We start from the raw sequence: 12,491 nt of genomic DNA on the forward strand, positions 1-12,491 counted from the left end.
AACTTTTGATACCAAGAAGCATGCTATATTTGGTATTTGTACATGTTAATATTTGGAGACTACCATTCTTATCAGTTTAACTAAAACGCCCTTCTTATCACCAAAAACTTTAAATGTACGGCTATCGACTCACCCCCTGTTCCATTGTGCATAAATTGATTTTTGACATCACTTACTAAATGCCCAGTAACAATGCGTCGTTAGGAGTATTTGTTCTTTTTTGTATTTTATTTGTGTACATTTTTTCTAGAAACAGTTTTGATGATCAGGATCAATATGAGAAAGGTATGTTTTGTGGATTATTAGATTTTCGAAAATTGCCAACATGTCTGGAAAGTTTGAACTGTCTGAGAAATCTAAAGAGAAAAGTTAATAAAAATATAAAACTCGTAGAAAGATACGTTTTTGATTGACTTTCAAAAATATGATAGGTGAATACTGACTAGTGAGTAATTATTTATTTTTAACTGTAAATAAAAATATTTGAAAAACAGGTTTTTTTCCCAAAATATTTGTGCATTTTAGCACCATATGAGTAGTTTTAAACAACTTCCATATTGGTGATATAAACCTCAAACTTTCAGTTTACATACAACTCCCGTTTCCCGAAGCCTCCACTCTTTCCACAAAAAGACCTACAACTTCAAAAAGCGCAGTGATTACTACGCAAGAAAGAGATAGTACTGAAACAGTCCCAAATGCACTTTCACCTTCAAAAGAGGAAGTTCAAGATACCGCAGAAGATGAAGTAGTGAATGGAGAGCCTGCATTGGCATATTTTAGAAAACTCTCCGGTTCTGTAAATGGATTTTCTAGCGCAGGGGTACGTTTCTAGAAACATTTTTTGTCCGATTGAAATAATAAGATTTTTCCAGGGTTTAAAATTTCAAATAATGGCTGCCTACTCGTACAAGGATCATTTTTCGGCAACTATTTCAGTTCCGAAACAAATTGGGTAAATTTTATAAAGGCGCAGAAGTACCTACCTACAATTGTTCCTACCAGGCAAGCTGCCTAAAACTACACTAATACGTAAGCAAAATACTCTGAGTTTTAAGCGAAAGTGTAAATAGGCAGGCATCAGGTAGGCACAGTTCTCGTTTCACTTTTAAAGTTACAGATCTGTAGCTTATTGTCGATATATTGGTGTCGATGGAAAAGAAGTCGCAGAGCCCGTCGAGTCACGAGTTTATCCGTTTTTCGTAGTGTACTGTAGTCGGAGGAGCAATGCCACAATGCTTGGCATTACAAATAGCAAGAATGAGCCAATTAGTACGGAGAACTCGGCGAAATTGATTCACCGGAAGTTTAAGGGTGAGGCCTTTAAAAAGTCTTCTGAAAACAAACTAGGTGTTTGTGGATTTTTTTCAGAATATCAGCACAATGTCTCTTTCTGCCTCGCCCCAATTTACGGGAAAGAGCCCAAATGGCTTCATTTTGCAGAGCTCGTTGAGCATTACAAACTACAAGGAGTCAATAAGTTTTTTATTTATATTCGTGAAATTGGTGAATATGACATGAAGCTTGTGAAGAGCTACGTGGCAAGTGGTGAGGTGGAGATTATCGAGGTTCCCGCAACAAATAGCGATGTTATTGCTCAACAGATGATGGCTGTGGCGGTGAGTCTTCAGTTGGTAGGCAGTATCTTTAACGTACCGACTTGCCTCCTTATTTCTCAAATTTGGGTAGAACTTTTGTGTCTATTACCCATGCTTACAAAATTTTGTTTCAAAAAATTTAACCTGAAAATTGTATAGCTGGGGTGGACGACAAATTTTTTGTCGACAAATTCGGCAGATCGGCATATTTAATTTTCAATTCCGGCAATTTGCCGGAAATTTTGATTTTCGGCAAATTGCCGATTTGCTGTTTACCGAACACCAAAGTGCCGAACACAATTTTTTTGATCACTTTTATTAAATTTGCCGGTTTGCCAATTTGCCAGAATTTTTGATTGTCAGCAAATTTTCTATTTGCCGTTAGCCGAACATAAATTTCTGGAAGTTTCTAAGGAGAATTTTAAAAGTCGGAAAAAACTGTGTCTTTTTTGAAATTTTTTCCCGTTTTGCCGGTTTGCCAATTTGCCGGAAATTTCAGTTCTGGAAAGTTACCGATTTGCCGGACATTTCATATCCCGCAATTTGCCGATTTGCCGAATTTGCCAAAAAAAATTTTATTTCCGGCATTTTTCCAATTTGCCAATTTGCCGGAAAAAAATCGTTAACCGCCCACCCCTGAGTAGTAGTAATAGCATAAATGCCTAAAACCTTTTTTTCCTACAGTCATATTAAAAAAAACAGAAGTTTTCAGGACTGCTTATTGAGAAGCCGAACATATTCGAAATGGTCTATTTATGCGGACATTGATGAGAGACTGATAATGACTGATGATCGAATGACTATTAATGGGTTTTTGAGGTAGTGTTTTGATCTACTAGTGTGTATAATTTTTATATCATATTTTTTTACTGCAAAAAATTTAAAATAACTTTTAACGGCGTAATATTAAAAAATAAAAACCAAGAAAACCTGTTTAATTTGGCGTCAAACCTTAAAAAAGTGGTGGTTGCTGAATAATCAATTTCATGCAAAGTTAAAAAAAAAGTATATAAAGATAATTGAAAAATTGCATAAAAATCCATTTCCTTTTCTAACTAATTTATCAAATTAAAGCAAAATCTCCACAACTACCTTTCTTTTCAGAAACGTCACCGACGAATCCATTGGCTCCATTGCATTTCCACAACGTTGGATTATGAAGCGGGAGCAAATTCCACCAAAATTCACAAGCGACGCTCAGATTATCGAAAAAATGCCAACACGGGCGTGGCACGAGACCACGAGTGCTGCGATGAAAGGGCATCCAGTTTGTAAGGATCAAGTCAGCTGCTGGGCTAAGGATATTGTGCACAATGAGAAAGTTAGTGAGGGCGTAAAGGACAGTTGAGATTTTTTGAAAATTTGCCAGGTAGAAGAAAATCCCCGCGCAAAAAACAGAATAGCCAAGATATGGGCAGGGTTACCTCTTTTGAATTTTTTTGGAAAGTTTAGAGCTTCAAATTCAAAAGAGGGGTGCGTGGCAATTGCAGTTCGGCAAACTAGTTTGTCGACAAATTCGGAAAATCGGCAAATTGCCGGTTTGCCGATTTGCCGGAAATTTTTATTTCCAGCATTTCGTCGATTTGCCGGAAACTTTTAGAGGGATTTTTTATGAGATGGAAGCACTTGAAACTGTGTCATTTTGAAAACGTTTTCCCGTTTTCTTTAGAATTTTTTATCTAGAAAATAGATGTAGGAACATTTATAGGATGCGTACAATTTGGCCGATTAAAATTAAAATTCTGAAATATCCAAAAAAAATAAATGTACAAAACTGCATTTTGCCGAAAATTTTCGGGAATTGCCGCTTTTCCGGCAAATTCGTCAAATCGATAACTTGCCGATTTGCCGGAAGTTTTCAATTCCGGCAATTTGCCGATTTGCCGGAAGTTTTCAATTCTGGCATTTTGCCGAATGGCCGCAAGTTTTCACTTCCGACAATTTGATGATTTGTCGGAAGTTTTCAATTCTGGCAATTTGCCGATGTGCAGATTTGCCGGAAATTTTTAATTCGGGCAATTTTCCGATTTACCAATTTGCCGAATGGCCGAAAGTTTTCAATTCCGGCAATCTGCCAACTTGCGGGAAGTTTTCAATTCCGGCAGTTTGCCGATTTGCCGGAAATTTGAATTCCGGCAATTTGCCGATGTGCAGATTTGCCGGAATTTTTTAATTCCGGCAATTTGTCGTTTGCCGGCCTCCCTGGTTCTCACCCATTATTTGGTTTTTTTGTGGTTTTCACATTAAACTGATCTCTAATTATCAATTTTTTGTGTTCTTGTACAGCAGTATTGTAACTAAAAATTATTTTCAGGCAATCAGAATGCTGGTCCACGAAGTTGTAAAGTTCTACCCTGGATATCGAGAATGGTTCTTAGACTCGTCGATAGGATACATACGGTGAGCCAATTTTAACCTCCAAAATTTAAAAAAAAAGTATCCAATTCAGACACTATCGCGATGTTGATATGCAGTCTTGGGAGAAGAATAACATTGCGAATCTCATGAAATTCGGACCATTCTCCAACACATCCTACCCTAACTCATTAGGAGCCAAATTGTTGAAAAATGTGTTAAGCCGACTGCATTGGGTCTATAATTGATTGTTACGGGTGAAAGTTTAGTCGTTGTTTTTATTGTTTTCACATAAATTTTGAAGCCGCTCTGCAATACATACAATTTATAAAATTTTTTCAAAATTTTTTTTAGACTTCAAAATTTTTTTTAGACATTGCCTGAAAACACCGAATTTCATAATGAAACTTCATGAAAACTTCTAAAAAAAAGTTATGACGGCTCAAAAAATGGCCTAAAATTAGTTAAAATTTTAAATTTGACCGACTTTTCAAGCTTTTTTAAAGTCGATGGACGGCGAGATTTGGTTTTAAAAAATTTAAAAATCTAGCTGTCCATCGATTTTAAAATACCTAAATGAAGCTAAAAACGCAAGGTAATTACATTTTGTACTCAAAATTTGACGGTGATTTCAAAAAAAATTGTTTCCAGCCGCTGACAAATCAAATTTAAAATTTTAACCAATTTTAGGCCATTTTTTGAGCCGTCATAACTTTTTTTGAGAAGTTTTCAAGAAGTTTCATTTTAAAATTCGGTGTTTTCAGAATATTTTAAGTCTAAAAAAGCAATAAACAATTCGACTACACCACGGTTAATTTTAAAAAAAAGCTGAATTATTTTTGAAATTCCGCGCAAATGAATGAGGTCATTTTTGAAATTTTTGGATTTTAAGGTAATATTTATAGGTTTTTTCTTTCAGTTTTTTCAATTTTATAAATTGAAACATAATTTGTAAATGCTTGAGACAGTTTTCGGCAAAAAAGGTTTTTTAAATGACGATTTTTAGCCCAATTTTAAAGTTTCAGCTAGTTTCTTTCCGATAACCTGCGTAGGCTCTAGGTAGACAAACGGTATTGTGCCTACATAAAAAACCTACTTCCTTTGATTCAAAGAACAATTTGACTGTTCTTATGCTTTCGGAAACTTAAAAAATTTTATTTCAAAGTAATGTTACAGACAAAAAATAAGCTATGGATTTGATTCATATTTCCTCCTGTCCTCTTCGCTTCTTACATTTTCTTCCAGTCTACTGACTGACTCATTGTTCCTTATTTCCCTCCATTTTTTTTGTGTCTTTCGCTTTTATAAATGCATGAAAAAATAGATGGATTGTCATGATAGGTCACAAAGCTATTCTGAACGTTTTCTGGCTTTTCGGGAGCTCAAAGAATGTACAGTTGGAAGCTTGAAGTTGTTATAGACTAAGTCTCATGCTGTATAAGTCTAGTTGAATCTAATTTTTTTTTGTTTTATATGTGGTTCTATAAACTTCAAATCTCCAAGCGCGCGAAACTTGAATATTTACATTTTTGGGAATTGTCAAAATTGCTAGTTACTGGAAAACTAGGCGAAACAAGGTGTGAAAATCGACATCAATTCAAAAACCGGCAGTGGCCAAAATTATCGGCTGTCGAAAATTTGATAAAACAGATTTTGCCGAACTTGCCAAAATTGCCAAACGTAATTTTTTTTCCAATTTCTAAAAAACTATCCCCGATTCCAAAATTGTGAACCTATTTCTATAGTTTGATCAAATTGATAATTCCACTTACCACTTCACACCTCAATTCTTATTCTTGTATAAATAAATTCAAGTGCAATACCAATATAACACATTTTATCAGTGAGATGAGAGATCACACCACATCCTTTTTTTATTTTTCTCCGGCTTATTGTCAATTGGATGCTCGTTTGTTTGTCAATAAGAGAAGAAAAAAGATTGGCTCGTGGAGCAGATAGGTGTGAGAAAAGGGTTTCTGCAGATGAAGGAAAAGATCACAAAGCCTCAATACACAAGGTGGTCATTTCACTTTGTTTTCTGTTTGCCGGGAAATTAAAATAAAATATCTTTAAAATATTCTAGTCCGAAATTCAAATCACTATAATATTAAAATAAATGTATTTAGTTCAAAAATAATAAAAAAAGTTACTTGAACAAATATTTTGGTGGAAATTCGAAATTAAAAATTTTGTGGGATTTTTAATTTTAAATTATTTCAAAAAAAAATCTTGCAAAATTCAGACTTAAATTTTTTTCAAATGGTTGGGAAATTTAATTTTTCAAAAATAGCTCCACCGCATCCTATGCCTAAGTTGACTTGCTCCACTATGATTCAACTGCTACTCCAAAATTATTTTCTCATTTTTCTCTCCGCTTCAAAACATACCTCTAGCCGTAACTAGTAGTTGTCTATTTCAGAATATTTCTTGCTTTGTTCTGTTGGTGTGAGCGCGTCTTTTTCTGAATTTTTGAGATGGTCGGTTTTGTTAAACTTCAGCCAAACGAGGATTTTTGTTAGAAATTTAAAGATCTATAGATTTTAATATGTTTAATACTTTGTAATATAAAAAAATTATTTCACAGCTTCATCTATTTTCAAAAAAAAAATCCAGCGATACCAAACCCCGCCCCCCCCCCCCCCCCCCAAAAAAAAAACTTTGACCTCTAATCCACTTGTCGCTTTTTTGTTAAACTTTTTTCTCGAGGACCTTCCTAGGTCGCCTAATGTTTTAATTAATTCTTTACAAATTAGATTATCAAAAAAAAAACGCTAAAATAATTCTAAACGATCATCTGAAAATGACACTCCAAAGTGACATCATTTTTGTTGGTTTTTAAAACTTGATCAGTTGTTTTAAAAAATCGCATTACTCACTTTCAGTCATTTTTGTTTAAGTAATTAAGCATAGACATTTTGTTCAAAAAATCAAACTTTTAACAAATAACATGTTTTTACTAAAGCCTGAAATTTTTGAGTCGACGTCAATAGTCTAATTAGCGAGAGATTTTATCATTGCGCAGCTATATACATTTTGTGATATGCTTTCAATTTTGAGCCTCTGTACGTGAGAGTTGTAAATATCAGAGGCGCAAATTTTAAATTTTTTGGTAGAAATTAATTATTTTTATTGTAATTGGCCAGTCTCAAAATCCAAAAAAACATCAAATTTTAGTTTGGACTAAACTTTTAGCTATACACAAATTTTTTTGTTCTGGAAAAAGAGATTACAAGTACATTTTGGGAGATTTTCAAAAATGATAGCATTTGGCCCTGGAGGTGTCGGCTGCTGCGTCAAAAGTTGTGTGTGTGCAAACATTACTCGTTACATTCTGGGCTCACACGGCTCCTGTCAGCAACTTCTTTTCAAAACCAGTCAACGTTTCCGCACCCGACATCTCGCGGGTCATGCATTATAGTCTATCTGCCTACTCAGTTGCAGTTGGGCTTCTGTTGAGCCCGACATCTCGCGGTTCTAATACATTTTCAAAAACTGGAAAAAACTTCAGGCGTATTAAATCTATCAAAATTGGTCGATCCCAATTTGTCAGCTGAACAAGTGTTTCATTAGAATTTTTATGTTATGTGCACACCAAATGTTTTATCTATAGTTTGATCTATGCGGCCTCTGCCGGTATACCGTGACCTACCTTCTTCCCGCTTGCTCTGTTGTTTTCCTCCTCACTCTAGGAGGCAAGCGGTTGCTCAATGGTGTTCCTGTATTCGCCGCTTTTCATATTATCCTCAATAATAATTTTATTATTATTACTATTGTGAGGACACAAAAACTAAGAAATTTGAAAAAAAAGTCCGACTCCCTTAAAATGGGCGACCCGCGTTCTAAGCCTAGCGCACCCGACACCTCGCGGGCCTTGAGTTTTTTTTCGATCGGCGGCAGGTACCAAAATTTGTCGGCCACTAATGGAAGTTTTCATTTTTATACTCTGCACGTTGATTTTGCACCTGACATCTCGCGGGCCTGATTTTAAAGTTTCGAAAATTGTCGTTAATGTTTTGGAACGTTCTTATAGTTGTCAGTGAAGTTTTATGCACCCGACATCTTGCGGATCTTTGGAGGCGGCTCAAACAACATGGGTTGAACTCATTTTGCGCACCCGACATGTTGTGGGTCGATTCTCCCGATGAGCCCAATGCTACTTGCCATGTATCAGAGATCTAAACAATCTCTAGCTTTCTTGTCAGAAATCATAAATTATGCAACCCACGTGCGCTTTCTTGCCACTTGCAACAAATTTAGAAACACAATTGTACCCAACTCACCTACACGCTCCAATTTGTAATCCCCCCGTCATGCGTCAGCATCATTCTAAAAAAAATACTGACTACAAGTGTCACCGACAAACAGATACACTCGTCTTCCCGGGGGTTTCTGCTCAGTTTGTGTGTGTGTGAGTATGTGCCCATATTTTGCATGCGCCAGCTCCCCTTACTCCTCTTCTCCGTCTTCTTTTCACTCACAATAGTCACAACGAAAACGACATCTAATTGACATATTCCTTTTCCCCTTTTTGCCCAACTCTCCCTCCCCAACTTGCTAGTTTTTACTTTCCTACTACACCATCACTACTCTTTTTTTTTGCAACTTGACATATTGGGCACTAATTTTTCTCTTATCTCAAAATGTGTTTTTTTTTGTTTGTGCGTACTTTGAAACTCCTAATTGGCTTGAACTTTTGCATCCTTTTACAAAAATTTAAATTAGTAGAAAAAGGAAGTGGGTGCGCAAATTTTATTTGTTTGCATTTTTATACACTAATTATTGACGAATTTTTCGGAGAAAGAGTAGTATAAAAGGAGTTGGAAAATAACGGAAAATTTGCCGAGCGGTGGGCGGCTATAGCAGTTAGGCACATTTTTTGTCGACGAATTCCTCAAATTGGCAATTCGCCGGTTCGTCCATTTGCCCGATATTTTCATTTTCGGCAAATTGCCGATTTACCGTTTGCCGAATATCAATATTCCGGAAGTATTTAGAAGGATTTTTTATAAAACAGAAACGCTTAAAACTGTGCCTTCTTGATATTTTTTCCCATTTCTTACTTTTTAAAATAAATGCAGAAACATTCATAGAATACGCATAACTTTGCCGAAAAAATTGAACTTCTGTAATTTCAAAAAAAAAAGTACAAAACCACAGTTGGAAAACATTTTTGGCAATTGCCGCTTTTCCGGCAAATTTGGAATATCGGTAGTTTACTGGTTTGCCAATTTGCCGAAAATTTTCAATTCCAGCAATTCGCCGATTTGCCGGTAATTTTAATTCCGGCAGATTGCCAATTTGCCCAAAAATTTTTAATTCCGACAATTTGCCGGTTTGCCTGAAATTTTCAATTCCGGCAGTTTGCTGATTTGCTGGAAATTTTAAATTCAGGCAATTAGACGATTTGTCGGAAATTTTCAATTCTGGCAATTTGCCGATTTGCCGGAAATTTTCAATTCCGGCATTTTCCCGATTTGCCGAAAATTTCAATTCCGGCATTTTCCCGATTTGCAGAAAATTTCTATTCCGGCAATTCGCCGATTTGCCGAAAATTTCGATTCCGGCATTTTTACGATTTGCCGATTTGTTTTTTTTCCTAGTTTCTATTCTTTCTCTTATGTACATTGTCATATTTCTTTATTGATTAAATTATTTCCAAAAACAGACTCCGTACATATCTCAGCTTATTCCAGTTTCATAGTTTTTCTTGTACTAATAGAAATTGGTCGTTTTTTGCTACTTTGTTCTTACAAACAGCTAACCCGAAAAAAGTCGGCTGCTCCCACAACATTACTGGCAAAACGTACAATCTCCAAAAATGTTGCCCAAACGTCTTCCTTCTCTTTCCCGGCCATCTCAATATTCCTAGTATTATGCTAATTTCAGAGTTTGCAATACGCTCGCCTTAGTAAACTATTCTATTTATTTTCACATTTTATTCCTAAAAGTTATTGGTTTTGGGAATTTCTCAATACTGATGGGAGAAATTGTTATATTGTTAGAAGTTTTGAGATTTGCGAAATTCCAAATTTATTGTTTTAGTACAGTTGCAAGTGCTTGATTATTTTTCAACTGAAAATATTATTGCTAATTTCAGTGAGAAATTTAAAAATTGTCTTACTTTCAGAAAAATACAATTTTCAGGAAAATTTTTTCAGAAAATAAAATGAACAATATGAAATTTTTTTTTTTGGAATTTCAGTTAGACTTATGTATGTTTTTAGATTTTGCGTTTTATCTGTAAAAAAATTTTTTTTGGACGACTTTGGAAAAACATTTCTAAAGCATCTTTCATATAACTTTTGACTGAAAGAATGGTTCGCATAAAGCTTCAAATCGAAGTTTTCTAGTTAGCAAACTGCGGGTCAACTTTCATAGGGATCTTTTCAATTGGCGCAAGGTTGCGAACGGTTTCATTTTCAATAGAAAAAATTTCAGAAAAACCTGCAAAAAACTCTAATTTTACAGAATTTATAAAATCAATATTTTCAGCAATTCTGAAATTATCGAAATTTCAAAACTTTAGAAATTGCCGCGCACTCCTACACCAGGGGGTGTGCGGCAAATTTTAAAATTTTTCCGAGCTCGGCAAATTCCGCAAATCGACTTTTTAAATATTTGCCGAGCACGGCAAATTCTACAAATTTGCCAAGCTCGGCAAACTCGTCAAATTCGGCAAAATTGCCGTGGCCGTCATACTTGATAAATCAAAAATTGTTTCCAGCAGCTGCGACATTGACAAATTGGTCAAATTTCAAATTTTAACTGATTTTAGGCCATTTTTCAAGCCACGGCGAATTAGGCAAATTCGACAAATTTGCCGTCCTACACTAAAGGCGTCTTATTAAAACATTCATCCCCCCGCATCCTTATCTCTCATAATTTCATCAAAACATCATAACAATTTCTTCCTTTTCATCTCTCAATATGAATTGATATAGAGATCCGGGTAGCAGAGCAGTAGCGCGCTCTCTGTTGTGCGGCCGGATGGAAGATGGAATATAAAAATTTTATATTCTCCTCACCAGTGCCTTATATCGCTCGTAAACCTGCTCTTTTTGCCTCCGCCGCCGCGTGTGCTCTACCGGTTCTTCTTCCGAATCGGAAAAAAAGCAAGCAGTAAAGAGAGAGAGAGAGGAAAAAAAAATAAACGGGGTGGGACTAGAGAAGAACGTTTTTGAAATCTAGGTGGGCGTCCGTAGTGTTGGCCGCCATAGTGAAAGAGAGCCATTTAGATTTTTTTCGAATATTCCTAGATTTTCTATATTTGAGCAGGTCTTCTAAATGCCGGGATGTTTCGGGTAAGTTTAGAAACTTAGTTAATAATATTAGCAGCCGACGTTTCCCGGGTGTACCTTGAAAAACGTTTCGACCCGCAATCTGTCGGCCGTAGGGAATAGCGTCATAATTCAGATGTTGTGAAGTTCCCCGTGTTTTTTTGCAGTATTCTCTCTTTCTTTCTGTTTTGCTCCTCATTTTTTATGTAGGCACAAATCTAAAAATATCGCCTACGCCCCTACTAACAAAATTAGCTCAATCTGAGAAACTTTTATATCATCGGCCGTCTAAATATAAAACAGATGGACGAATAAACAAAATAATACAAATCGAATTTGAAAAATAAATCGTTTGAAAATTGAAAAATTAGCGGGTCTCGATTGACGTCGGCTGCGCATTTTTTCACAAAGAATGACAAAATGCGTGTCTTCCAATTTTCCAATTTTCCAATTTTCCGAAAATGAAAATTTTCGGCAAAATGGCAATTTTCCGAAAATTATAATTTCCGGCAAATCGGCAATTTTCCGCAAATTACAATTTCCGGCAAATCGGCAATTTTCCGAAAATGAAAATACATATGTGAATCGATTTAATAGAAAATCAAAAAGCAAGGGGATTTTAAAATGAAAAAATTAGTAAAAATTTTTTTTTAAATTTAACTGTTCGAATTTTCAACCAAAGTAAGAAATTTATTTTTCCAATGTGACTTGTTCATAGTTTGTAGCTTGTAGTTTGTAGCTTGTAGGTTGTAGTTTGTAGTTTTCAGTTTGACTTTCTGACCAATCTGTGCAGCGGGCATTGATTGAGACCGGCGATGGTCCAGTGGCCTGTAAGGTTTTAGAATATTACCGGTTCAGAGAGTGTAGATAGTTGAAGATACACAGACAGATCCGTTTTGTGTCGTTTTACGAATCTTTCCTCTTCATTAAAGCTCCGTAAATCGACACAAAACGGCTCTTCCCGCGCCCCGCCCCTTGGGTCTCTTCAACTATCTACATTCTCTGGACCAGTAATATGTTTCTCTACTTTTTTACATTTAAAAATTTTTTGTAAAATCCGGACGCATAATTTTCTTCCCACGTAACCATAGAGAAACACTCTCAAACAAAACATCAATTTTTTTCCCATGTACTTCCGTCCTTTTTTCCAAGTTTTCCCCAAATTTATGACTAGTGATGATGATGTCAAGTTCCCCCTCCTCAATATACATATTTCCACGTACACATGTCTTGAAGTTTTACTCTTTTTTTTTGTTGGTAT

At 35.6% G+C, this 12,491-nt stretch overlaps 1 protein-coding gene and 2 non-coding genes across 3 annotated transcripts; 2 read left to right on the top strand and 1 right to left on the bottom strand.

The window, feature by feature from the left end:
• Positions 1 to 111: 111 nt before the first annotated feature.
• Positions 112 to 4,302, top strand: gtnt-42 (Glycosyltransferase family 92 protein). Its single transcript, NM_071133.5, has 9 exons — positions 112 to 285; positions 585 to 823; positions 876 to 955; positions 1,121 to 1,314; positions 1,372 to 1,619; positions 2,311 to 2,417; positions 2,703 to 2,919; positions 3,913 to 3,998; positions 4,048 to 4,302. Exons 1-9 carry the CDS (start codon positions 180 to 182, stop codon positions 4,199 to 4,201), a joined length of 1,431 nt encoding a protein of 476 aa, NP_503534.1. The 5' UTR covers positions 112 to 179; the 3' UTR covers positions 4,202 to 4,302.
• Positions 4,303 to 10,944: 6,642 nt separating this feature from the next.
• Positions 10,945 to 11,002, top strand: T06A1.8. The gene has a single exon (NR_068621.1). It is a non-coding gene; the product is annotated as an Unclassified non-coding RNA T06A1.8 (non-coding RNA).
• On the bottom strand, positions 10,945 to 11,002 carry T06A1.10. The gene has a single exon (NR_068622.1). It is a non-coding gene; the product is annotated as an Unclassified non-coding RNA T06A1.10 (non-coding RNA).
• Positions 11,003 to 12,491: the final 1,489 nt, after the last annotated feature.

Source organism: Caenorhabditis elegans, chromosome V, assembly GCF_000002985.6.
Source record: "Caenorhabditis elegans chromosome V".
NCBI classification, from domain to species: Eukaryota; Metazoa; Nematoda; class Chromadorea; order Rhabditida; family Rhabditidae; genus Caenorhabditis; species Caenorhabditis elegans.